Source organism: Lampris incognitus, chromosome 2 (assembly GCF_029633865.1).
Source record: "Lampris incognitus isolate fLamInc1 chromosome 2, fLamInc1.hap2, whole genome shotgun sequence".
Classification (NCBI taxonomy): Eukaryota; Metazoa; Chordata; class Actinopteri; order Lampriformes; family Lampridae; genus Lampris; species Lampris incognitus.
Window position 1 is genome coordinate 25,199,146 of NC_079212.1, and position 27,362 is coordinate 25,226,507.

A 27,362-nucleotide genomic window follows, 5' to 3' on the forward strand; every position below is an offset into this window, starting at 1 on the left:
GAGGAATTTGACGATTAAAGCCTCATTAAAGCTACACGGCCTGACTGTGTTGGTTTACACAATTCAGGGCAAACACAAACCTCACACGTTCACAATGGGGCCCATTCATAGCACCCCACTTCTCTGAAGGAAAGGAGAAGGAGCAGTTGCTCACAGCATTTGGGCAGATGTAATTGCAATCACTCAGCTTGTCTGATGCTGATAATGGGGTGATGGGAAATTCCTGTCAGAGTCATGTGGCGCAGGCTGGTTTCGCAACCACTTTGGCTCCACGGCAAGGCGGCGAATGCGTCGTGGCATGCTCGCATAGCTGTCATTAAACACGTTTTGAAAAAAAAATAAGACAATCAAAACTTTTAAGTATGTGCCATTCTGTCAGTTCTTGAGCAATAAGCAGAGAAATATTGTTTAAAACACCGCCCGTCTGTCATGCCTCTCGCGTGTTAATATGAAGGGTGAATCTGTTTTGGCAGTGGCCACTCACCCAATAAACCCCCTAAATTCCAGTGGGGATACGTCCGTCTTGTGGGTGTGAAATTATCTAAAGTTATCATAAAGGCCTTCCTTTTCATTTTCTCATTGGTTCTTCGCTTGGGGTGTGGTCTGTCAGGGAATAAAAGCTCGGAAGTAAGGCCGACACCAGATATGTAGCCTAAAACTGGAAAAAAGTCAACCAACTAAGAACTCCTGAAAACTTTTCCAAGCTTTAGGCTGGGTTTTAGGAGGTAGCCCATCCATGTCTGAGATGGCAAGTACAGCTTCAGTAGCAAGTGGGTACTAAGTTCTTGTGGTCGGTCCCTGAGTACAGTATGTGACTCCTGGCATCTCAGCTATGCTTCCACCAGAAGCCTCTTCAATAAGGCACTCATGCATTGATGCTAACAGGCTCCTACAAGTGGCTGGACAAGCATTTGTACAATAAAAGCTGAAACCTTCTCATTAGCGTCATGTGACATACAGACCACCCATGATACAAAATACTTTTATTGAAGATTATACTGCATTTTCAGACAAGCCAAGGCCTTAGTATTAACAGCCTTCATGTGCAGCACTCTGTAAGACGGTTTCTACACTAGAAATTGCAGGACACGGTTCACATTCATGTGAACGGACCTAAGAGGAAAACTCCCTAAAATATTATAATAGTAATTCTCATAATCTAACGGCAACCACAAATTCCCATTTGTCCCATAATACTATGTACCAGTGAGAGCATTATTGCTGTGAACCAGTTATTCAGCATAAATAAAACTGGAAAATTTTGGAACAGCAACATGTTCTGGAAAAAGTAATAGCCATCAAATTTGTTGTTCCCTGGACACAGGAATATAACTGACATGCAGAGAATTTCATTTCAAACACCAATATTTCACAAGTTGGTAGGTAACCACAGCAATTCCGATGGCAGTCTGCCACTGTTTGCAAAAGTATTTGAGGTATTTGGGGCATTTCACAATGCAAATGATGCAAAGGAAAACGTCAACTTTTGCTTCACCCCAGAGGGTGATTTCAATAATTTGCTGTGTATTCTAAAAAAAAAGAAAAGAAAAGGGATTTAGTGACCATTAAGAGCACTGCGTGAAGACAAGCCACCCTTGCTCCTTCTCCAAAGATAAACCAATAATTACATTACAACAAGAAACAAGGTTATAATGGTGTGTAATGATAGGACACCGCACTCCAGTATCAGGACTTGTTACGAGTGAAGAAAAAGGGATAACTGTTTCAACATAGTTTAATTTCAAAATACAGCATATCCTAGGAGCTAATTAAAAACATAAATCGCCAAAAAGATACAATGACGTGTCAGTCTTGCTATCCAAGTTGAGATCGATTCATTTGCCACGACATGAGTGAATACAATTCAAACATAAATACCATATCAAATTCAATGCTTTTCTAATGACTGTTACCGAAGTATCAATTATAAATTACAGGCAGCTATATGCCAAAAGCAGTAAAAAACAAACAAACAAATAAACAGATAAAATGGTATCACAAATGGCACTGTAAAAAATATCAGCGAAAAAAAGTCCTTTCCAGCTCTATTTACAGTCAAAGACCCTATCTTAATTTCTTTGACATGTTAAAAAAAACTGTAATACAGTAATTACTGATTTAGGACATCACTTTTCCAAGAATGTGTGGGCCCATGATACATCTACTGAGCATATTCCCATTGTCCAGTGTACTCACAGAGTCCATGTAGCATACATTATATGTATATATGTAAATATATACATACACACACACATAGAGATAGATGGGTGACAAATTAAAGGAAAAACCTGAATGCTTGACCCCTACAGTGACGGGGTCTTGGGGCTCTGTTATTCTGTGGAGGATATTTTCCACTTGTCCCCTTTGACATCTTTTAATAAGGGCTTTGAAATGATGATAGCCTGATCTCTATGATATCCTATTCAATACTACTCATGAAATAGTATTTTTACAGCAGAGTTGTAACATTTGAGTCTATAAAACTTCCATGTCTAATCTCCCTCATGACGTCGGTGAACCAAACATGGCGCCGAGGTGAATAAGGCAAATGTTGAAACGTTTCTATCCTGATGAGGAGTGGTCTCTTCCAGGATGATAGTGCCCCCATCCACAGGGCACGAGAGGTCACTGAATGGTTTGATGAGGATGAAATTATAGGAATCATATGCTATGGCCTTCGCGGTCACCAGATCTCAACCCAATTGAACACCTATGGGAGATTTTTGGACCGTGTTTGACAGCACTCTCCACCTCCATCATCAAAACACCAAGCGAGGGAATATCTTTTAGAAGAACGATGTTCCATCCCTCCAGTAGAGTTCACAGACTTGTAGAATCTATGACAAGGAGGACTGAAGCTGTTCTGGAGGCTTGTGGTGGCCTCCCACCTTATTAACAAACATTATGTTGGTTTTTCCTTTCATTTGTCACCTGTCTGTATATATATATATATATATATATTTAAATATATATACACATAAATGTGTGAGACTGAATTCATAAGAAAAAATATTTTGTTTCCAGAGTGGTATACATAATAAATCACATGAGTAAAACACCAGATTTTACTGTTTGGTGCTCATCAGCTCTTCCAACATCTACTTAGAGAGAACATACCACCACACTGACATGAGGTGTATCATTAAGGTCGCTGTGGCAAGACTTTCAATTGTCAACCATGACAGCTGAAAATGTAACAGGTAAGTTCACCGTTTCTTTAGTCATGTTGTTCTTTTGGTGTGGCAACTACGTTCTCTTGGGCAGTGGCAGTGAATTGTGAAAGACAATCTCAGTCATTTCGGTTTTCTTAACACTGTCCTTTCATCGTTTGCCAAGTTTTGTGTTCAGAGGCAACCTGATTTTCCTTCTCTGCAGCTAGACTCCTCCAAATCTCCCCCATGGATGGCATTGTATGGTAGTGCTCATAAGCAGTCCGATGAAAAACAGCACAAATGGATGAGTTGGCTGATGCCCTGCTCCCAGGGAGGGGTGTGGGGCTATACCCCAAGCAGAATGCCCATAAAGTCAGAGCCATTCTGTATTGTAATGGATGCACCTGCAGCATTATCCACAAACACAGAGGTGTACTGCCCGACCTGCAAAGAGAGATTACACATTTTTACACAAATAATGCAAAAATAATGTGCACGTATCTGTGTGCATTCAGTATGCTTCTGTGGATTGGTACTTGAATACGTGTGTGTGTGTGTGTGTGTGTGTGTGTGTGTGTGTGTGTGTGTGTGTGTGTGTGTGTGTGTGTGCGTGTGCGTGTGCGTGTGCGTGTGTGTAGTAATATTGGTACTCCCCCCCTCTTTTCACCCCAATTGTATTTGGCCAATTACCCCACTCTTCTGAGCCATCCCGGTCACTGCTCCACCCCCTCTGCCAATCCGGGGAGGATTGCAGACTACCACATGCCTCCTCCGACACATGTGGAGTCGCCAGCCGCTTCTTTTCACCTGATAGAAGTTTCGCCAGGGGAACGTAGTGTGTGGGAGGATCATGCTAATCCTCCCAGTTCCCCCTTCCCACCGAGCAGGTACCCCAACCGACCAGAGGAGGCACTAGTGCAGCGACCAGGACACATACCCACATCCGGCTTCCCACCCGCAGACACGGCTAATTGTGTCTGTAAGGACACCCGACCAGGCCGGAGGTAACACAGGGATTTGAACCGGCGATCCCCGTGTTGGTAGGCAACGGAATAGACCGCTACGCTACCCGGACGCCTCATGATAATGGTCATTTTAATGAAGTGTTCAATTGATCCACCTGTAGCTCCAGCAGCCCTTGCACACTGACAGTGAAAATCTTGCTGTTACTTTCCAATCCAACAATCATCTCCAGTGATCTGCAATCAAATTGAAAAGTAAACTTCCTGAGTAAAATCATAATCACTTGTGACAAAAAGTGACAATATTTCATGTCAAATTTGTTTTCCTTTGCACATTAACGTTAAATGTGCAATTAGAATGCAAAATGCCTCATGTAGAGAAATAAGTGCTACTGGAGATGAAATCTTCAACGATTGTGGTTACATCGCTCTAGGCTTCAACCGCACAGTGAGAGCTCTGGCTCCTGTTTAGTGGAAAATATTACATTCTTATGGGGAATCAATCATGTTTGTCTTCACTCTAACTGCCATCTCAATGAGCCTCATTTCACATTCTCTGCATTTTCATGTGAGGGAGGGCGAGACTGGCTAGAAAAGCAAAAACCATGTACTTTAGGGTAGCTAGCCCATCATAATGATATTATTTATATGTTCTTCTCATTATATCGTGGTAGGAGGGAAGCTTATTGGCCTCTGCATATTCTAGTTTAGGGAGCAATTCAGTGAAAAAAATTCCCTGACTTACGTAAATTGAAATTCGTAAATATTGAAAGTATTCATAACCATCCCCAACTAGATTTGCAGGGTTTGCAGTGTTTCTAGTATGCAAAAATAATAGTTCATTATCTGCCTCCCAGATCCTAAACAGTGGCATTTCTCTGCTGTGGTGCTGGACACGACAGGCTGCTCGAGGTGTCAAAGGTGAATCTATAAAGATTAGTTGGGTGACAGGGATGAGAGCCCCAAGTGAGACGACATTTCCTTCAAAGACCTGCTCTTTTTTTATACAGGAAATGCCTAGCCGGTTCCACACAAACTATAACAGACATTACATTTAACAGCTCGTAAATTCCAACAAAAGTTAAGGTGGCATTAAACATAAACTCTCTGTCATATACTGATGAGCCAAAACATTACGACCACCTGGCTAATATTGCTGTTAGTCCTCTGTGTGATGCCAAAACATAGCCGACCCGCAACGCATGGACTCTACAAGACCCCTGAAGGTGTCCTTTGGTATCTGGCACCAAAACATTAGCAGAAGATCCTTCAAATCCTGTAAGTTGCAAGGTGGATCGGACTTGTCAGTCCAGTACATCCCACAGATGCTCAAATGGATTGAAATCTGGAGAATTTGGAGGCCAGGGCAACATCTTGAACACATCATCATGTTCCTCAAACCATTCCCACACAATGTGTGCAGTGTGGCAGGGCACATTATCCTGCTGAAAGAGGCCACTGCCATCAGGGAATACGTTTGCCATGAAGGGGTGTACCTAGTCTGCAATAATATTTAGGTAGGTGGCATGTGTCAAATTGACATCCATATGAATCGCAGGACCCAAGGTTTCCCAGCAGAACATTGCCCAGAGCATCACATTCCCTCCACTGGCATGTCACAGCACATCCTGGTGCTATCACTTCCCCAGGTAAATGGTACACAGCCAGCCACATAATCTAAAAGAAAATGGGACTCATCCATGTTATCGAAAAGAAAATGGGACTCATTGGACCAGGCGACCTTCTTCCACTGCTCCATGGTCCAGTTCTGACGCTTGCATGCTCATTGTAGGTGCTTTCGACGGTGGATGGGGTCATCATGGACCCTCTGACCAGTCTGCGGCTACGCAGCAGGATGTGATGCACTGTGTGTTGTGACACATTCCTCCTGTAACCAAAATTAAAATTTTCTGTGACTTGTGCCACAGTAGACCTTCTGTTGGTTCGGGCCAGACTGGCTAGCCTTTATTGTCCTCACACATTGATGAGCCTTGGGCACCCAACACCTTGTCGCCAGTTTGTGGTTTGTCCCTCCTCGGACCCCTGTCGTAGGCACTCACCACTCCTGACTGGGAGGTCTTTACATCTGTCTATTTTTCCCGCATCCAACATGTTGACTATGAGAACTGATTGTTTGCTTACCATCTGATCTACCCAAACCTTATCATGTGCCCTTTTTTGGAGATGATCAACGTTATTCAGTTCACCTGTGAGGGGAGAAATCCCACATTAAACAGGCCCTGGTTAAGTGTGGTTATCCTAACTGGGCATCGTCAAAGCCAGGAAGATGCCCAAACAGTGCACCAGCTGGTCGAAGAGAGGAGAAGGACAACAGCTGTCTGGGGCAGCGTAAACAAGTGGTGATTCCATATGTGGTGGGAGGGTTTTTTTTTTTTATCTTTCCCCTATTAAAAAAAATGGGGAATGCGTCACAAATTTGTGTGTCACCCTTGCGCAGGGGCAATGCTAATCTTCTCTGTATCGTTCCAATTTTAGTATATGTGTTGCCGAAGCAATACAAAGTGGTGGGAGTTTTTGCATATTTTCCAAACACCGCGTCTCAGTTGCTTTTAACCCCAAAACACGCTGTGCCAGAAATTGGTCCACCCCAAGGATAAGGTCTCCCGACACAAACACAGCAATACAATAATGTTAAGTGCCGGGAGGATTGCCGTGACTTGTACATCGGGGAAACACAACAGATGCTGGCCAAGAGGATGACACAACACAGAAGAGCTAATGCGTCAGCCCAGGACTCCACAGTCTACACCCATCTACAGGCCAGTGGCCACTCTTTCAAGGATGAGGATGTGCACATCCTTGATAGAATCAGAATCAGAATCATGTTTATCGCCCATGTAGGTTTGCACGAACATGGAATTTCACTCCAGTTTCATGGCTTGATAGGGAGGAATGCTGGTTTGAACGGGGAGTCAAAGAGGCCATCTATTTGAACAAGGAACGACCATCCCTGAACCGAGAGGGGGGCTAAGAGTACATCTGTCACCATCTTACAATGCTGTGATTGCAGACATTCCCAAATCCTCTGAATAGTACACATGGCCACTATAACTCTAGTTAATGGTCACGCCAATTTGCATATGAAACCAATCGTTGGTTTCGGTCGTTATGCCACTGTGCTGTTTATAAGGGTGGGGATACCTGCAGTCATTTGAGGCTAGCAAAGTCCCTTAGATGAGTGATGAAACATTTCTCCCACTAAACGTTGTGTCCAGATGAACTGATTCAACTTTCTGGGGTTCGCCTGTGCGTGGTCATAGTGTTTTGGCTCCTCAGTGAAAGTCAAGTAAACAAACTGATCAGGCTAAGTGTTAACATTGCAAAGCAGTGAAGATTTCTGGCTCTGTAGATAGTTATATGACTTGATGAAAGGTTTAATGATTCCTCAGGGGATATTAGGTCATTTCAAAAGAAAACAGTTGCATAGAAAAGAACATGAATGGGATTAGAGCAGAAAGAGCATATAAATACATAAGCAATAAACTAAATCAAAATAAGAAATAAGACCAAAATTAATTATTTGCAGCTAATCAAAACATGAAAAAAATATGAATTTATGTGTCATTGGCACTTATATGAATTACTTTCCAGGATCAAATTGATTAGTTTGGTAGTAGATTAGAGCATGTGTTATTTGGTGTGAGGCAAAACAAATGAGAACAGCATGGTTAAATTTTGCTAAGGTGGCAAAGAGTGCTAGGTAGATAAGGGTGCACTTGATATGGATTCATGGGACGAGTTCACCAGAATTTGATCTCAAATCCCTTTAAAAACCAGGACAGACTCACGTGTATCTGTGGCATAGGCACTCAATGCAGATGAGCACCCGAACATTGTCCCTGGCTTTGAGCTGACTCTTGCTCTTCTTCACCTCATTGTGGTCTATGAGAAGGAAAAAAAGGAAGAATCCCCTATTTAAAAAGTGTTGCGTGAAGCGCACAAAGAACTATTTCTCCCTGACCGAAAACCCACTTCTGCTCTAAAAGTTTTGCATCATGAATTTCCATGACCAGGTTGGTGCTTTGTAATAGGTCCTGTATAGCTTGTTTGTGGATGAATCGGTTATTTACCAATATGGACATTGGCAGAAAACTGGTAAATCCCTGTGATGGGAGCTGTGAATCGTCCAGTGGACTGGTCCATTCCTGACCCCCTGAGGAAGGCTCCCTTTGCTGGAGGCTGAAAGCACAGGAAAATGTGGAAGGAAAGGTATGTTTAGTTGTTTATACCTCTGGACCATGATGTTATGATATTCTAATGTGGTCAGAAGGTGGTGATGGGTTTATTCTTCCCCTTTTAGAAATACGCATGGTTGATGAGAATTTGGACTCAAACCCCATTTTAATCTCTGCAGTGTCCATAGTAACTCTATAGTAACGAAGTGCTGTGTTAGCTTGTTACACTTGGTTATGGCTAAACGTAAGCCTTGTCAGCTCCATCCCAATGGGTCATAGTTCTTCCACTACAGCATGCTGTTTTAAACGGTGTCTATTTCTGTCCTCACCACACTTTATTCCAAGTCACAGACAGAGTGCCTTTTGTATGCCGCCCAAAGAGAAATGTGGAGGACAGAAACAAGGAGATATTTTTGACCAAAGAGCCAGCCTGTCTCCAAATGGTACTGCTTTGACAGTGCCAGTCACCAGTGATTGGATGATCCTCTCATGATTCCTAGCATACATACTAAGTGACAGTAAGAAGGCGCTTGTTCTTTCCAACACAGTCGAGCGAGAGAAAAGCAAACAGAGCAGAAACAAAGTACATACCCATGTAGAGAGGATTAGACAAACTGACTATTTCAGCCAAGTGCTGAGACTGCGGCTGAAACGGCTGATAAATATTCTGGGTTTTTTTTCTTTCTTTCTTTCTTTTTTTTTTATTGGTTTAAAAAAAAATCCAACATACTGTTTGGAAGTTCTGGAGCTCCACCAGAGTTTTCTTGTCCACCACTACAGGCCCTTTAAGCTTGCAGTGGAAGGCCTCCTCTATCCGCCGGTAGGAGGTCAAGCCCTCCAGGGTGAGGAGAGGTGTAGGTAGCTGGCTGGGGCTGGTCTGTCGGTCCAAAGCTGCTGCTCTCCTCTCTGTGGCCTCTGACAGAAACACACCCGCAGGTCATCATACTGTTGGCCCTACCACACTGTAGCTCACCAAACATCATAGCTGACAGCAATGAATTTGGGATAATGTGATTAAACACCACATTTTTGTATGTCAATACTTATGTACATCAACTAATATTCTGAAATGGAGTTTTAAATATTATGTGTTGGTAGTCTTATTTGCACGATGGCCTGTCACGGTACCTCTTATCATCTCTTTAAATTCCTTGAGGAGAACTTCCTGGGTGACCTCTGCCCCAGGAGAGCCAGGAGGTCCCTGTGGGCCAGGAGGACCTGGGGGGCCAGGTGGACCAGGCTAGCAGAAGAGATAAGAACAAATAAGGTATGCATTAAAAATCTGTAAAAAAGAAGAAAAAAAAACAAACAAAAAAAAAGTATCTGGCTGACAGAGACATAAACAAATCAAAATAAACAAGCTGCATTCAAACTTAATATGGACAGCAATGAGCAATTTTAACTTGCATACCACCTGCTTATGTAACATCCTGGTCAGACTTATATAATAACCTTCAACACACAGTCAAAACCTGTACGGTCCTTACCAGGGGTCGTTTCCGTTTGCGACATTTTCCAAAGTTGCCAACAGGTCGTTTCACAAAATCCATCCAAGATCCTAATGGGTCCACTCTCTGGTTGTCAGAAATCTGTGGCAGAGAAGAAGACACAGAAGAAGAAGACAAGAAAAATTAAATCCCAAGTGGGATTTTTGCATGATGTCATTGTGTAGGCATCAACAACATTACATATTTATGTAGAGCATGGAAACATTCTGACACAATTTTGTCTTAAGCCATCAAACTGTTTGGACGTTTGCCTTACTTAAAACTTGCAGTGCAATCAAGTTAGACTCAATTAGGCAATTAGATTTGTCCAGTGTGACACAATGCAAACTATTGTACCTACATAAATGAACCTCATGAGTCATAATTTCTGGTACAAACCATCAGTGGAAAATCTTGCCTAAAGATACTATATAATGGTGCCAGACATCAAGGCAGGTTAAAATACGAAACCTGTCTGAGAAGGAATAACGTTTTTGGTTTTTTTTTTGCCATCATATTGCCAACTATAGTCACCATTCCTCCTCGAATGGTTCATTTTTTCGCTTTTTTTTTTCTTATTTCAGATTATTCACTCAGGTGCCACGTCAGCTCACATTTGCCAATTGGCTGGGACGAATATAAACAAACCTTCTCAAGTGACTTTTTTTTTAAACACATTTCCATGAGCAGCTTGCTGAAAAATGAGCCTGTCTATGTAAGTGTGATCTAGATTCTGTGGATTGCAGACTTCAATAAGACTACAACAACATGTCAAATTAGCCAACGCCTTCCCCATACTTGCAAACATATATGCGATTAATGTTTTTGTTTTGTTTTCTTTTCTTTTTTAATTAATGGTGCAGTGTGAGAGGAATGTAATGAGTGAAGTTTCAGCGAGAGAAATATGTTTGAATGCCATAAAGCCTGTTATTATGGATTGCTATACAGGAGGGCGGGATGCACTTGGGAGGTAACTGATGACGCTCCTAAATGCTTCAAGAGCACCTCTGAAAAGAAACCTGTATTTGCACAGCGCTGCACTCCACTTGGTACACTTTCCAAAATATGAAGCTGTGCTAATTCCAATTTCTGCAAAATGTCTCGAACCTTACGGCTAGCCCTTCCCGAAACGTCGACCGACTGCGGTGGAGATAGAAAACGAGATAAAGACGAGCCATGGGGTGAACTTGTCTGAGGAGGATTTGTTTTGATTTGGCAGTGGGTTGCAGATCACTTATCTACAAGACTAACACGGCCCTTTCTTCACCGGTAAAGCGCTCGCCTGTGGTACCACCGCAACAAAGTGACTCCTTGTTTGTCTTTGCGATGCGCTGGAAGGAGGACTGTTTCATATTTCTAGGTTTGCCATGCAACTGTCCCCCCCCCCCGCTTTCTCCTCCCCCTCTGACAGCAGACAAAACAACTGGAGGGCCACAATGCCTCCTGCCTGTTCCCTGTCTGCCTTTTACTTTTGATCCTGAGGAGCCCACGAGACGAAAGTGGATTTTGTCAAGACAAGTGCACTTTTATAGCACACTGAATCATTCTCACAAATCTAGCCGGCGTAATTGATAACGTGCATTCTCCCCTTGAAATGTAACAATATGGTCCGTTAACGCTATTCGTTAACGTTCCCATTTTGAAAAGTTACAGGCTGGCAGTTGGGAGGATGGTTATTTGTGTGCGTGCCTCCATTTGTATGTGTGTGTGTTTGCATTTCACGCCCCCCGGCAATTTTAGTATACTTCCACTGGGATTAATTGTGAAAATGTCTGTCAAACGCTGATGTGAATCATCGCCACAAAAGCCTCTTTGACAGCTCTGTATGATCCAGAAGATACCCACCCAACACTGACAGCCGGTGAGAGAAAACAAAAGACCTCGGTACAGCGTCCACTAATCCCAGGAGAGTCAGAACCTCACATCTCTGCTAGTGTTTATGTCACATATCAGTGTCTCCTTTTCAGGCTGCACAAGCTGAGCCCACACATGTGACTTATAATTACATATCTCGGCTATTCCCTACATAATAATAAAAAAAAGAAAAAAGACAGCTTATCATTGCCAGGAAATAGGCCATACTCTGGGGCTTGTTATCCTCTTTAGCACACACCATTGTAATTAAACCATTAAAAAGCATGCCCTAAAGGATTTTCTGTGCTCTAGGAAGTCAGGCAGTGACCAAGGTAATTATTACCTTCATTTCTAAGCTATAAAATAACTGCAAATCGTGAAATAAAAAAAATGTAATCGTCAGCTTAGGGAATGCTCAGGTCTTTCCACAACACCAGCTTTGTTTTACACCAATTATTCTCGACATTTGCGCTGTCAGTGTACACGGTGCACAAGTGATAGGTGGTGGCTCGCTCGACTTGCCAAGAAATTGTGATTCATTGTCTCCAGGTGAGGCTCTACCTTCTGCAAAGAACTTCAAAGGCCGGTGCCGGAGTCTGCACACGCAGACACGAAAACCATATTGCATGATGCCACAGGAAAACCTGTCAGTAGAGTTCAGCTTCTCACTCGTTGGTATTGACTGTAGCACAAAGTAAACTACGGCTCCACTCACATAGCTTTGTATCAGCACGTACGGCTCATGAACTAAGTGGGGAGGGGGTAGGTACAAGGTATGAGTTTTGAGAGCTGATGAAGAACACGAGGTCTCTCTGGCTTTGATCGCCGGTGTGGCGTGAGTCCTTCAAAACAGTCTTTTCTGTCAGCAGGTGTGAGCGCACGCCATTCCAGCACAGACTTGGAGAACGTGCCCGACACGGTAAAGGTGGAGATCAGTAAGTCCCTGTGGTGCTCGACGGTGTTTTTCCTTATTGCAAAGCGCTCCCTGGCATATTATTCACATCATTCGCATGAATGTTTGCTCATTTTGTACTATTATGATACAGTGTGGAGTGAGTCAGTACTGCATAAACTGTGAATCAATTAGTGTTTATTGGACAACCCGGTTCTTTTTTTGATTATTCCCAGAAGCAAAATCTACACACATTGCCCAGAAAAACGAGCGGCTTGGGTGTGGATGAATAATCCTTTTACATGCACTGCTCTAAGTATGTTTGTTATGTAGTTTGAGAAAATTAGGTTGAATTTATTTGAGGCAATAAAATGAGAAAATATTTCCCTGGGGCAGCATGCCACGGAAAACACAAACACAAATGTTAAAACTTGTCTCTGGGGCCGCAAGTGATACTGAAACTCAACTCCATTACAGGCAGTAAAAAGCGCAGAGCCCCTGAATTCTTTAAATGTGCGAGCTGAGCCATGAGTGTGTTCTCTGTTTGTTCTCCAACCCCGTGCACCCAATCCATGCATTGCAAAAGTGCAATGCAACATTAAACCTCAGCTGCTGATGCAAAAATGTTGCCGTATTCTCAGACATGTTTGAGGTTGAACAGGATGATGGAGTGACTTCCATAATCCTGACAACTACTCCCTGTGCAGTCATCCATGCATGGGTGAATGAACACTAACTAGCAGGCAGGGATCCCCAGGCTGCGGGCTGTGTAGGATGAGGGAAACCTGGGAAGCTATGCGCATCATACATCCACCCACACGTTCCCCACCAGTGCACCTCACAGACATGGAATACCTTGAGGATTTGCCACCAACAGCTAAACACAGTTAGGCATGCAATGTTGTCTCTGCTCTCCTCTCACTGTGTTATTGCTCAACCTGCAATCAATATGTGCAAAACGGCTGCACTATGGCGCAAGTTGTTAGGCACTATAGCTGAAAACCTTCTCACAACATCTTTTCTCATCGACGTGTTGCAAGATGAGATACGGTTCATCAAATGCTGGTGTGCACGACTGCAAAGCTGAGCGTTCGGCGGAGCCTTGCTTCGTGTTTCTTTTTCTCTAATAACTTGAGAGTTGTATAAACAGCCCAAAGGTCTGAAGGCACTCATTACAATGTGATTAAATTTAGGTTTAGGTCTAAGAAATCACCGGGAGGAACAATCTTCGCTTCCTTTTGCAGTAGGGGTTTCACTAAGCCGAACGAAACTCTGATCACTGCGTCACATCTGTTTTGTGTACAAATTATAGCTTTCAAATAGGAATGAGCGTTCATTTTCCCTGTGGTAGGTAAAATGAGCTGTTGGAAAGCACTGTGGATTCAGTTGCATATCAGGGACAGTTATGCCCCACAGTATTACTTTGAGCAGAGTATATTGGGTACAATATGTAAAGTTTTCCCCTTGCATCTGTGTCTAGCTCCGGTGATCTGAGAGGTGCGGTCATACCATGTAGGTACGTCCTGAAGATTTTTTTTTTCGTTAACGAACCATATGGTGCCCCCCCCCCTTTTCTCCCCAGTTGCACTTGGCCAATTATCCCACTCTCCGAGCCGTCCCGGTCTCTGCTCCACCCCCTCTGCCGAGCCGGGGAGGGCTGGCGACTACCACATGCTTCCTCCGATACATTTGGCGTCGCCAGCCGCTTCTTTTCACCTGACAGTCAGGAGTTTCACCAGGGGGACGTAGCGCGTGGGAGGATCACGCTATTCGCTATCTCCCCCCACCCCCCGAACAGGCGCCCCGACCGACCAGAGGAGGCGCTAGCGCAACGACCAGGACAGCGCCATCATACCCACATCCGGCTTCCTACCCGCAGCCACGGTCAGTTGTGTCTGTAGGGATGTCCGACCAAGCCGGGGACAAAACGGGGATTTGAACTGGCGATCCCTGTGTTGGTAGGCAACGGAATAGACTGCTACGCTACCCGGACGCCCCCCGCCTCTCAATTCAATTCAATTCAAGATTTGCTTTATTGGCATGACATACGTTTTGTTTGTATCGCCAAAGCATGTAAAACAACAACACAACAGCAACAATGATTATAATAACAACAGCAACAGTAACAGCAACAACAATCTCTCTCTCTCTCTCTCTCTCCCTCTCCCTCTCCCTTTCCCTTTCTCTCTCTCTCTCTCTCTCTCTCTCTCTCTCTCTCTCTCTCTCTCTCTCTCTCTCTCTCTCTCTCTCTCTCTCTCTCTATTTTTGACTAAGAATATGCGAAGCAATTACGATTGCAAAAATAATGACGGCCACAGGAATCAGTGTTCAATTCTACATTAGCAACAAAAAAAGAAAAGAAAAAAGGCACCTCTAAAAGAAAGAAAAATAGTAAGACGGTGTTGTTGGGGAAACTGCAAAACAGATTCATGTTATCCAATGCAACTGGCAGCTAACGTATTTTTCTAAATTTCCTTCCCCATAATCCACATTCAACCTTCATAAGTGTCTTTTGTGGACTAAACTTTGTGGAAGACCCTGATTCCAACCTAATAAAGAAACCATCAGCAGGCACATTTAGCTGTTTTCCAAGGTAAATCAGCTACGGTCAGTTTAGTCTAATGACGGTGTTGACGTGACATCGAAGTTATTATAACGCAGCTCATCTCAGAAGTTTATTAGACATAGCAACAGTAACTAAAGGGGGCGGGGCCTCATGTCGCAAACACCATTGGCGAAAGGTCCGCACAAAATGGTCCACGTGACTCCGGCTCATAAGAGCAGATGTGCCGCGTCGCCCAAGTTAGAGTTATGTCTTAAAAACAAAGTTTTAGTCAGCTGAATTTTTAAACATTTTGACAGTGTTGCTTGGTTATAAACATTGACTTCACATCCTAGTCCACACTGGGAGAATGAAAACTGGGTTTGGAACATGTGTTGTTTGTTTGTTTGTTTGTTTGCTTGTTTGTTTTTTGTGTTTTTTGTCCTGATCTTACCATGGTAGGCCACTATCCTACTACTACTATTATACGTATAAGCCTATAGGGGGAATACGGATAGATGATTCGTGTTTCTTGAGTACTTCTGTTATGTAAGGACTTGGGTTAAACCATCCTTTGAGGATATTACAAATATTTGCATCACTACACTAACTGGGAATTAGAAAACAGCCATTCATCATAACCCGAAGGATGAAAGGCATTATGTAAATTTTAATAAGACAGGCATTAGAGGCTTAAAAACAATGACATTTATCACGAACGTGACAGTTGCAGTAGAAGGTTTTACTTTAAATGGTAAATTACTTAAACACTCATTCAATTGCCAAGTGATCTCTTTAAAAACAAGAAATACTTGTGTAGACAGGCCTCAATTGAAGAATCTAGAAATAGCATGATCAAGTCCAGCAAAATAATAACATATAGTATTATGACTGACCAGCATAGTCATCTTTGCTCCAAACCAGACTTGACCCGTGTGTTGTACAGCACAAAATGGGCATCATAGTGAAATGTAGGCCTCGAGGGTCCAACATGAACCAAAGGAGCAAGACCGGCATACGATAAGAATCAGGCAAGATTAAGGGATTTCTATAAATCTGGCACTGATCTGAATCTATTAAAAATGAAACAAACGCCAAATTAAACAGGGCCTCGATGTCTGTTGTGCAAAAACAGAACTTCTGGCACTTAAAGAGGGCTGCAAAGGGAATATCATCCCCACAGTTTATTTTAGTTACAGATTTCAGATATAATGACAAAAGACTGTTTATTATTTGCTTTTGCGCTCCGTCAGATGAGTTCATTAGGTAATATTATCGATGACAGTATTATTGTTAATCTCATTAAATAAGCCTAGCCGTTTGGGACTTCTGACACCATGAAGGTAGAGGTAAAGCATTGCAGACAAGTTGTGCAGAATACAGGAGGGCTGTATCCATCCCTTATGTGTGAGAGGTGGGTGCATCCACTGTGGTCTTGTTCCCTGTGGGATCAGAACTTGTTTTAAGAGCCGCGGTTCTCCATTTAGCTCACTTACGTAAAGTTGGCAGGCGTAAACTAGAACGCCGTCAAACTTTTTGACGCCTAACAGCCATTTCTGTTCCACCTTTCCAAGCTGTTTTACACGGCTTACTGTCGTAGGGAGGGCGGAGGCAGCAGATCCTCATAATCTCGCAAGGAAAATGCATTCATCACAAAGATCAAAAAACATATTGAATGTGTACACTGTATTCAATATTCAAACGTATCATCTCGCAACCCCCATGTTGTAGCCTGCAGGTTGAGAACCGCCGGTGTAGGGTAATCCAAAAGGTCCCACACACTGGCGCATTAATCATCGCTGGGGATGAGTGAGGGGAAACACGAACCCTCCCCTAGGGCTAAACTCAGCCATTACTCAACACGCCAGGCGTGATGTTTGACTTGACTCCCTCAATTACAGCCGTCACAGACCCCTTCATGCTCTGACAGATTTCCCTCTTCTTGAGGGGTGGAGAGCAATAAGGCTTAAATATCACACCTCTGTACGTAATGTTTATCATGGGACGGAAATTCAAGATTCAGCTTTTGCAGCAGTTACACTCACATTCACATTGTATTCGTTCTTTAAGGGCCGTGTTGGTCCGTGCGCCGCATGATGCCGTGCAAAGTTTGCTGCATTGTTTTAGACTCGGGTCGATACTTATCAATCTATCATCGTAAAAACCCCGCTCGCCGCATAACTCCGCACCTCAATATTGTGATCAATTTCAAATGGAAAGCCTCCCCTGGTATGCAGACTGCTGCTCCCTGCCAACAGCCCACACAGGGGACTTGCCAGATAGAAAATGAATGCCATCATAAGAAGAGTTTCCACTGTTTCCACTGGGCACAAGGAAAAAAATGTAAATGCGGAGTATAAACTTTTGGCTTGTTTAAGAATACAAATATGCTGCCAAGGCAGCTCCAATGGACGTGTTGTTTTCTCCGGGACACTGAAGCTACACATGTAATGGGATAAACTTACAAACTAGCTAAGAAAAGCAAATTTGCCACTTGTGTGGTGTGTGGTGCAGTTATTTTCTTTGACGGATTCAAGACGAGAGTGTCGGACTGCCTCCTCTAACCTTGAACACGAGTGCTTACCAACATTAAAAGTTAATGTAAAAGGACAGGTCGTCATCAGAAGTGACAGTGTTTGGCAGAGACACTATCTGGCATAACACTGCATCTTGGGAGTGATTATGTCATTACCCTTTGATTGTGGGACACGAGATGAAAAGAATGTTAGTGGGGGGGCACGGGGGGCTAATCCTCACTGAGGTGTTGTCTTTCAGGACCCTTTCTATGGGGCTTTGTGAGGGGCTTACACGGCATGCTGCCCCAGTTTTCGGGGCCGCACCGCCCCTATCGGATGTCCCAGACACAGCGGAGTCAGGCTAGGCCTGTGAATGACAGAATCAATGGGGTGGGAACAGCATAGCCAAAGGTTTTTAAATATCTGCCCACCTAACTTTCCCAGGAATTACATCATTGTGGTGGGCCTGCGGAGGACCTCAAGGGAAAAATCCTGTGAGGCCTGTGAAGACAGCGAGACACCCCAACTCCCTGTGGGATGGGAGGGAGCAGTGAAATCCCAGTGGGGTACAATCTTCAGCAGACTCGAGTTTGACACGAGGTCATCCTTCATAACCCCTTCTTTTAAAAGGCCAAGCTAAATCAAATAAACATTGCCAGGCCACAAGCAGTCACAATACGTTCCTAAAGATACAAATACAACCTCACTGCCTAGTATTAAAAATAAAAGAAAAAAAAGACAGCAATGAAAGTCACCACCGGGTTTCCACAGACTGCTTGGTGGATGCTGAGGGGAAGGTTGGTATACGGGGCAGTGAGAGTTATTTGAGAATGCCAACACAATGGGTGGGCTGAAAACAAAACAAATACCCCACTGGAAACTCCAGTAAATATGCTACACCAGCAACAAACCAATAAATAACAATGTCAAAGGTCAACTTCTGTTATTGCGAGTGGAGCCGTGTAAATGCAGTAAGAATTTTATGATAAGAACGTGATTTTGTTTGAAACAGCCAGGTACCACAGTTATTAGTCATTCATCAAATTAGTTAAAATCAGACGGAGCCAAAAGTATCATCAGCACAGCTCATCTACTGTGTTTTCAATCTTCAGCCTGTTTGTTTGCTTCTGCACTGAAACAATTCCCCCCCGGGATCAATAAAATATTTTATCTTGATTTATTTTAAACCTTATATTGAGAATCCGATTCAGAAATTCTTTAAATCTATTGGCACATACTCACTCATGGGATTTTGTCTAAAGTTTAAATGATGCCATACAATGGATCTCATCCTCCCCCAGTTTGTAAATTCTGCTGAGGGCTGATTTTAAATTATCTTTATAACCGAGAGGCTGGGAAAACTGGTGCGAGACACTCACTGTGTGGACTAATTGATGCATTGATCAGGCCTTTAGATGTCCACATTCCAGGCATTCTTCAGGAAGTCATCCATTAAGAGTTTCACACATTTCAGCCTGTCTCACTATCTGAAGCTTGACCTAGTAGGGCACACCTGTCCTGCACTAGCTTCGGTCCTTTCCTCATTTATTAACCTTGAGTATTACATGGGCTGACAAGAAATAAAGAAAACTGCTCAGGTCTGAATGTATTCCAGTCAATGATGTCAAAGAGTGGATACATATCTAGTGGCTGGCTGAAAACTTTAGGTTGTAGAACTGCGCCGCCTTTATTTTATTTTCTTTAAAAAGTAGTAGTTGTATAGATAGGATTTGCACCATGGAACATATAGTTATTCTGAAACATCACACATATTATGGAAAGCAATTTGCGAATCAAATCACTGTTTCAGTTACTACCTTGATGCTCCCACCGACCTCTTCGCTATTGGAGAGAGTGGCATTGTACGTCTCTGTGTGTTGTGGGGTGGTCTCCTTCAGCCTTTTCCTCTCCTTCTTGGCATAAACCCCTTCCAGAAGGACACACTGAGTCCAAAACACTGCGGCCACCACTGCCAGTGGCCCAACCCCACACCACATCTTCGCACTCTTTGAATTAGCACTGAGATCACTGCAGCAGCAATGTGGATCTTCAAGGAAGCACTGGCCTTGCGGGTTGGATTGATGAGGATGGAGCGTTCTCTGGTTGAAGGCTCACAAATGCACAGACCCAACCAGGGAGAAGGAGACTTGAGAAGTGCAGTTTCATAGACTCCCTGTCTAAGGGGGCTGTCAGACTGACCGTTGCCGCTCTCCTGTCGATGAGCTCTCAGCGAGCACAGTGTTGCCGGGGGACTGTTAACTTTAGCCAGAAAGCCAGGAGGCTTACTCAACTATGAAATGAGTCAAGCAGAATGGTCCCAGGAAATGACAGATCGGCACAGATCTGACAGCAAATAAACCCATTAGTGAGATTTTTCACGCTTTCTGCTCTGTTGGGGGGTGAGGGGTGGGGAGCACAAGGGGCAAAGGAAGAGGCGGAGAGGAGGGGTGTCCAAAGCCGAAGGTGGAGTACAGGGCAGCCTTGGAATAGAGATGGATGGCAATATTCTCTATTCCTCTCTCTCCTGGTGTTTCTCACACTGAGCACTGGATCTCCAAACAACGTTTCACAATAGTTTGAAAAAAAAAAACAAAAAAAAACAAGCTCCACAAAATGTGGTTTATCCTCTGAAGATACAGTTCAAGCAATAGGTTTTTTGAATTTACTCTGTCCTGTCCTCACACTGGGTGCCCACAGAATTGCAAAGTGAGCAAAGTCCACAGGAGGTGAATAAGGTCCAGCTTTTGTTGTCCAGCCGTTGTCTTTTCTCCTTACAAAATGACCTGGATCCACGAAGTGATAAAGTATAAAAGCAGGGAATTGCTGCTGGTAGAACTGGGCTTTTTCCGTCTTGAGCCAAAAAAAACAAAAACAACAACAAACAAACAAACAAACAAATGAAAACAACAACTTTTGTATTATTTTCTACTCACTGTCACTGAAAGTCATCAAACCAGTGACCATATGCAGATTTGCTTTTAGAGAGCATTAGTGTGTGGTAGGTCTCTATTTGTCTGCTCTCACTCTCCCTCTGGTCTCAGTCGCTCTCTGACTCTTACAGGAGGGCTCACAGTGGAGTTTTATCATCACCCTTTCTCCCTCCCAATTCTCCCTCTCTCCCTCTCCCTCTCTCTCTCTCTCTCTCTCTGTGTCTCCCCCTTGCCTCTATTTTTCAACAGTGAAATTGGCAACCCCATTGGCCTGTTCAGTTCTGTTTTATCTCATGGATGAAATGCTCAACTCTGTAGCAAGCCGGAGGGGTCATTTGGCAGACAAGCCTGTGTGTTTGTGATGTCTATTGGGGGCATGTGTATCTTTTGAGAGTCTGTCATTTTGGCTCAATATTAGCTAGATCTACCAAAGAAAAGCCTGTGTTTACAACCAAGCAACAGGGAGGAATATATGCATTTTGCAGAGAGCCTTCGGCAATGTCTTCGTATAATCTTCTGTTTGAAAAACTGCCAGGAAATTAATACTGACTGTGCTATAGCTACTGTGCAAAACGAAAGTTGTCCCAGTGTCTATTGTGTTGTTGATGTACAAGATCTCCGCCATCTGTATGTACCAACTGAGACTATATGAACTGATAAAATGATTGGCTACAATCAGATTTATTTTCAAAATGAGTCACTTTTCATGTTCCACATAATATTAAGTCCCCATGTTTTGAAAAACTAACTATATGCTTTAAAACATGCATTTCTGAGCCTACCCACATCAGGTCAGGCGTCCTAGAGCAATTTAGCAATCTCTGTTTTCGTCCAGGTTAATTAAATGTTGGCTCATGACTGGCTGCCAAATTTGCTTACCTGGGAAAACTAAGGCTAATTTACATTTTCACGCCGTGGGCAAACTTGTAAAGTTTCTGATGGGGTTATTATTACTTTAGAACACAGTGCCACCTAGAGGTAATAGTTTGCATTACAAAAAGAAAATTAACATTACCTTTCCAACATGGCTCCAAACAACGTCCATCCTAGTTCCTGTTTGGATCGGCACGTCAACTTTGTCCGACAGTAATTGTGTCAGCCAACAGAGAGCAATTTTGGCTGACTTTATTAATGGCAGGACGGCAGGGAAACGGTCATCCATGACTCCCACCTGTTGTTGTTTGACCAACGGAGGTCAAACGCGTCTTGCTCCTCAAGTCCACGTTTACAGGAAGTACATTCCGCACTCGTTTGTTTGGTTTTGACGCATGACGTGACGCGTCGCGACACGCCAGCTAGCCACCTTCACACCCTTACATCGGTTATATTTGCGTATCCAAAGTGACAGGTACGTCGTCTCCCGCTATGTCCTCCCTTGTAGATGTCCTGTTATCTCGGTGGAGATCATATTTAACGTCGGGTACCATATGACTTTTCAGGCGGAAGTTGTACAGGTCTCAGCCATCTAGCGTTAGCAACCACTAGCTTTCGTGGCTGCTCATCCCTGTTGACTGTCACTGTGATCTGTTTGTAACACCCTCGGTTTTGATCGTAAAACACTAAGTCCGCCACTTAAATTATAGAAATGTTGATGTTCACGATGCAACACCTCCTTATGTAACGTAACCCTGCCCTGAATGTTCATGTAATATTAGGGCTGTAACATCATGACAGTGTCTTTCACAGATGGCTTGGTTAGGCGTTACCGTTGACTTAGAATACATCTTTGATGTAGCTGAATAACATGCTATAAAACCAATGTCTTTGTGTTCACAGCTTTCCTTAGGTAGACTTTGTAAGCCATAAACATGGCTAATTCAATGCGACCCTGGTGTAGACAGCTCCAGGCTGTGTCCTTGATGATGTATGTCCTGTTCCACACCATGGATGTTCATGCACGGCCAGCCAACATGTCAGCCTTAAAAGAGAAGAACCCAACCAGCAAGGATGAAAATGAGATTCTACCCCCGGACCACTTGAATGGAGTAAAAATGGAGCTGGATGGCCACCTCAACAAAGACTTCCACCAGGAGGTGTTCCTAGGTAAAGAGATTGAGGAGTTTGAGGAAGACTCAGAACCACGGAGGAACCGGAAGAAGCTAATTGACATTTTCAGCAAGTAAGGCATACATGAGAGTCTTTCCACCTGGGCCTCGGGGCTAACACCATCCCTGTTTGGCTACTTTACATGCATGCCTAAGATAGCAGCCTCAGAGTCTAAAGTGAGCTGTTGAATACAACAGTTGGAGTATCATAACATGCAGTTCTCAAAGTTGTAAGTTAGAACCAGATTGAGGGCAGTTTGAGAAGTTCGAGGGCAACTGACTGTGCACAAGACTATCTTGCAAGGTTTTACAACTCCATTCATAAACTGAAATCACAATTTCTTGTTTACAAACCATATGCATTTTATACAAGACTGCTTCACCTTTGTTACAAGCTGTAGATACATCTTAGGAGTGTTGCGAAGAAAAAAATCTGCATGGACAAACACCAAATGGGACATTTTCAAAATTATATTACTGATGTGTGAAATACACTGGGTTTTTTACCCAGTTCAAATGAGTTTAAAGTAGAATAATTTCTGAAGTGGGTCCACAAGGTTAATCCCATCTCGGGCATAAACAACAAAAAAAACAAAGTCTAGGCATAGTTTAATTTGTTGCATATTGTTCTTTTTTCAAAGGATAGAACATGCTTATAAATGCTTTTAGACTGACATCTGAAAGTTTTGTATACTGATTTGCCTGAACTAAGGAATTCCTTTGAGGTACAATAGATCAACAATAGCTGTACTATGTATTGTAAATATTTGCCCTCGCAGTATACAGTTGCAAAGCTATGTGCCTTTGTTACAGCTCAGAAACATATACGTTAAGGCAAAAGCCAGGCCATATTTTTAACATTTCTTTCTCTGCAACTTGACAAATTCCCCTTGCCAGGAAGCAAGCTGCTTGACATATCTTTGCTGATTGTTCCATTATTTTACCTTATAAGGTTATGGACTAGCTCTGTTAAATGTATCCGAGCTCAGCACATTCAAACAAGAACTCAAACTGGATAAATGCCAGGCATATAATATACTGTATAGCTAATACAGACCAAAGTACATCCTCTCCATCACAAATAATAAAGAACACACAGAATGTTAACATTTCAATATCAAAATCAGTAGGCACCTAACAGGGATTTCTTCTCTCTCAGAGTTGATTTCAACAAAGACAGAAGTGTAAGTGCTAAGGAAATGCAACGCTGGATTATGGAGAAAACAGAGGAACATTTCCAAGAGGCTGTGAGGGAGAACAAGTTGAGTTTTCATGCTGTTGACCCAGATGGAGACGGTGAGGGAATTATTTTTCCCGTCTTTCCTGGTCTCATAAGATGTTTCATTTTGTAGCACTGTTTCCCTAATTGCTTCAAAATAGTCCATGTATAATTGGCTTTTTCAATAAAAGTTTATCAAGTTTATTTTAAGGTATCCATATTCTAATCTGAAGCTTTTCGATAGGCCATGTGACTTGGGATGAATACCGAATCAAGTTTCTGGCCAGCAAAGGATTCAATGAGAAAGAAGTTGCAGAAAAGATCAAGAACAATGAAGATCTAAAAGTGGACGAAGAAAGTAAGTGCAGGATGATAAACAGCATTCTATTCTAAAGCATGAATAGAAGATCTGTGCAATTTTTGAAACTAGTGATAAAGATGAGTCTGGAGGTGTCTTACCTCCACACCTTTCTGATATTAAAAGTATTCACGCTGCAGATTTCTAGCTGTCTTCCAAGAACAGTCGCACTGTCACTTTGTAACTACTGTTTATATTGGCTCTTCTTTACTCTCTGTCATTGCAGCTCAGGAAGTTTTAGAAAGCCTGAAAGACCGCTGGTTTCAGGCTGACAATCCCCCAGCTGACCAACTGCTGAATGAACAGGAGTTCCTCTCCTTCCTCCATCCTGAGCACAGCCGAGGGATGCTCAAATACATGGTGAAGGAGATTGTTCGTGACCTGGGTGTGTTGGCTTACCCACAGTAATCATGTACAACTATCTTTACAGGATCACTGTCTATACCACTGTTTACTGTATTACAATAAAGTGTAGATTTAGGTTGATTGGTTCACATGTTTGAACGGGTCTTCTACAATGAGGACTGTGATTTAAAAAAAATGCATGAAACCAATTCCCTCTGAGATGAGAAAAAGATATGTGTTTTGCTTTTACAGACCAGGACGGTGATAAGGAACTGACACTGTCTGAGTTCATCTCTTTACCCATGGGCACTGTGGAGAACCAGCAGGCTCAGGATATTGATGATGACTGGGTCCGAGAGAGGAAGAAGGAGTTTGAGGAAGTCATCGATGCAAATCATAATGGCATTGTCACAATGGAGGAACTGGAGGTGGGTGATGAAGAAAAGATACAGAAAAAAAGCAAAGGTTCTGATAGCTTTTTGCATCAAAGTCTTCTGTTTTTGAAATTATTAACATAATTTTTTTCTATCTCTCTCTAATATTTATAATATAGTCTCAAATATTTTGATGGACCAGAACATGAACATGATTTTTGTAACCACATTGTCGGCATGAATTTTTTTCATTTATGTCAAAGCATAACAAAATTTAAAGATTAGTCTTTTTCCATATCCTCTCCTTTTCTTCCTCCCTGTCCCCTTGTCTGTGTTTAGGAATACATGGACCCTATGAATGAGTATAATGCATTGAACGAGGCCAAGCAGATGATAGCGGTGGCCGATGAGAACCAGAACCGCAACTTGGAGCTGGAGGAGATTCTTAAATACAGCGAGTACTTCACAGGCAGCAAGCTCATGGACTATGCCAGAAATGTTCATGAGGAGTTCTGAGGGCCCAGATATCCATGTAACAGCCTCCAACCCACAAACACACCCACTACCACAAGCTCACTTCAATACAGGGGGTAGCATCCCACATCTGCTTTTGGGATGATGGAAGCAATGGGATGTTCCAGTGTGCAATTATGTATTATAAAGCCCCGCTCCACTAGCCTCCTCTGCTGATTTAAATCAAGGCTTTTGAAAATCCGCCCTTCATATCTGGACTGCATTGTCAAAGTTAACCATCGCCACTCTCTGTTTTCCATTTGCCATTGGACTTGCTTTGTACAGATGGAACGTTTTAGTGATTTGCTGTGCATTAAAGGCACTGCATAAACTCAAATTCATTTGTGTTGATATATCATGAAATTTCTGTATATGAGGAATTAAACCAGACTAGGTTTTCCCCTCCCGGTAGAAGTAGTATAGGAATAATTTGCACCACTAGTTCAATTCGCACCACAGGATCTGTTTTTTTTTGTTTTTTTTTGGTCTGCTGCAAACTCAATGATTTTAGCTGCAATAACTGTATACAATGTAAATACTCATACGTCCACATTTATCTCTGCTTATGTCAATAGTACTAATTGAAGATAAGGTCAGTGTAATGCTACTCAGTTTACAGCTGAGGCACAAATGGTCTTTGACCACATCCTCCCGTGTTTTAAAATTTGATTTTTGTGATCAGTGGCGTTAAAATTCCTTGCAAGTTTCCAACCTGATGGACGTCCTCTGTCCTGCACACAAACTGACTAAACTGTCTGGTGTCTTTGTCAGATGATTAAGTAACTGGAACAAGATGTGTATATTTAAACAGCAGTAACACCTCAACATCTGTCAATGAGGGAAATAATTCCTTCTTACTGTTTCCTCTACCACTTTGCAAAGCAATGAAAAATAACAGATAACAGATCATCGGTACCAAGCCATCTTGGTTATGTGCTGTGGTAAGAAGGTTTTGTTAAATCAGAATTTTGTTTCAATCAGGTCCATACTTCATCTCTATTCAGGTGTGCACTTTATTCCAAAAGAGGTTATTCTCATTTTAAAGGCTTCCATACTATCTCTTCTTTGGATCAGAGATGATGGATCAATTACTTGTCAGGGAAGTCCTTTCTTTGATTGTATATTTTCTTTGTTCATCCATACAGCCAGACTTGTGCTTTTTTCCCCTAAATGCTCAGAAAAACTATATAATATGCATTCCTCATATTGCAAACTGCATTTCTTGCGCTTTACAATATCATGTGGAATGCTGTTTCCATCTTGTTATAGTCCTTTCCTCTTTGTCCTCTCAAAGAAAATGTACGATAAGATTTAAGATATTTGTGACAGCTTTATAAAATGTAATGCAGATTTACTTGTAAACAATAAATATTTCATATCAATCATTGAGCACCTTGTTTTCCTCAGTGGTTTCATAAATATCAGTGTATGATTTACGTGAGTTAAAATTTGAAGCTTTGGTTTGAGGTTTCTCCAGTAGTGAGACGTGTCAGGCTGGCTAATTGGCTAACCTCGGGTTTTGTAGAGGAAATCCTGATGGGATCCGCTCTTCACCACCCCACTGGTCTTTTCAACTGATTCAGGATAACATGATGTCATCAAACATATATGATATTTTATCACCTGTATGAGTCTAGGATCAGCAACCCACTCCCAGAGAAGAGACAGTTAGTAGCCATCGGCCATCAAAAAGAAGACTGAAAAAAAAAAAACATAACATGGGACAACACACACGAACATCTAAAATTTACCCATGATTGTACTCTGCTAAATTTTCCTTGTACTTCAAAAATAATAATAATAAACTTATACTGCACCTTTCTGAACAATGTTACAAGGAGCCTTACCCAACAGGATAAAATAATGCACATAGTCAAGATAAAAATGAAATACAATAAAAATATGGGACATAATGCCAGATCCACTCCACAGAACAAGGTAAAACACGGTCAGGATAAAGTCACAAGAGCATCATTA

General features: G+C 42.5%; 2 protein-coding genes and 1 non-coding gene across 3 annotated transcripts; 1 reads left to right on the forward strand and 2 right to left on the reverse strand.

The window, feature by feature from the left end:
- Positions 1-1,006: 1,006 nt before the first annotated feature.
- On the reverse strand, positions 1,007-19,653 carry c1qtnf12 (C1q and TNF related 12). Its single transcript, XM_056273037.1, has 8 exons — positions 19,419-19,653; positions 9,798-9,899; positions 9,439-9,550; positions 9,041-9,225; positions 8,206-8,314; positions 7,924-8,017; positions 4,273-4,351; positions 1,007-3,596 (listed from the first exon to the last, which is right to left on the reverse strand). The coding sequence occupies exons 1-8, from the start codon at positions 19,596-19,598 to the stop codon at positions 3,498-3,500; spliced, it is 960 nt and encodes a 319-aa protein (XP_056129012.1). The 5' UTR covers positions 19,599-19,653; the 3' UTR covers positions 1,007-3,497.
- Positions 6,528-6,633, reverse strand: LOC130108618 (U6 spliceosomal RNA). Its single transcript, XR_008809929.1, has one exon. It is a non-coding gene; the product is annotated as a U6 spliceosomal RNA (small nuclear RNA).
- Positions 19,654-21,662: 2,009 nt separating the features above from the next.
- Positions 21,663-26,771, forward strand: sdf4 (stromal cell derived factor 4). The gene is made up of 7 exons (XM_056273036.1): positions 21,663-21,879; positions 22,308-22,650; positions 23,736-23,872; positions 24,040-24,153; positions 24,380-24,538; positions 24,751-24,926; positions 25,212-26,771. Exons 2-7 carry the CDS (start codon positions 22,340-22,342, stop codon positions 25,386-25,388), a joined length of 1,074 nt encoding a protein of 357 aa, XP_056129011.1. The 5' UTR covers positions 21,663-21,879; positions 22,308-22,339; the 3' UTR covers positions 25,389-26,771.
- The last annotated feature ends 591 nt before the right edge of the window (positions 26,772-27,362 follow it).

Bases quoted from the DNA above. Each gene is read 5' to 3' on its own strand.
- sdf4 (XM_056273036.1), top strand. From the start codon at position 22,340: ATGGCTAATTCAATGCGACCCTGGTGTAGACAGCTCCAGGCTGTGTCC. The intron at 24,539-24,750 runs GTGTGTTGGCTT...TTGCTTTTACAG, and splicing joins GGAGATTGTTCGTGACCTGG to ACCAGGACGGTGATAAGGAA. The intron at 24,927-25,211 runs GTGGGTGATGAA...GTCTGTGTTTAG, and splicing joins TCACAATGGAGGAACTGGAG to GAATACATGGACCCTATGAA.
- c1qtnf12 (XM_056273037.1), bottom strand. From the start codon at position 19,598: ATGTGGTGTGGGGTTGGGCCACTGGCAGTGGTGGCCGCAGTGTTTTGG. The intron at 8,315-9,040 runs GTATGTTGGATT...CTGTGCTTTCAG, and splicing joins AGCTCCAGAACTTCCAAACA to CCTCCAGCAAAGGGAGCCTT. The intron at 4,352-7,923 runs GTGAGTCTGTCC...ATTTGATTGCAG, and splicing joins TGCCTATGCCACAGATACAC to ATCACTGGAGATGATTGTTG.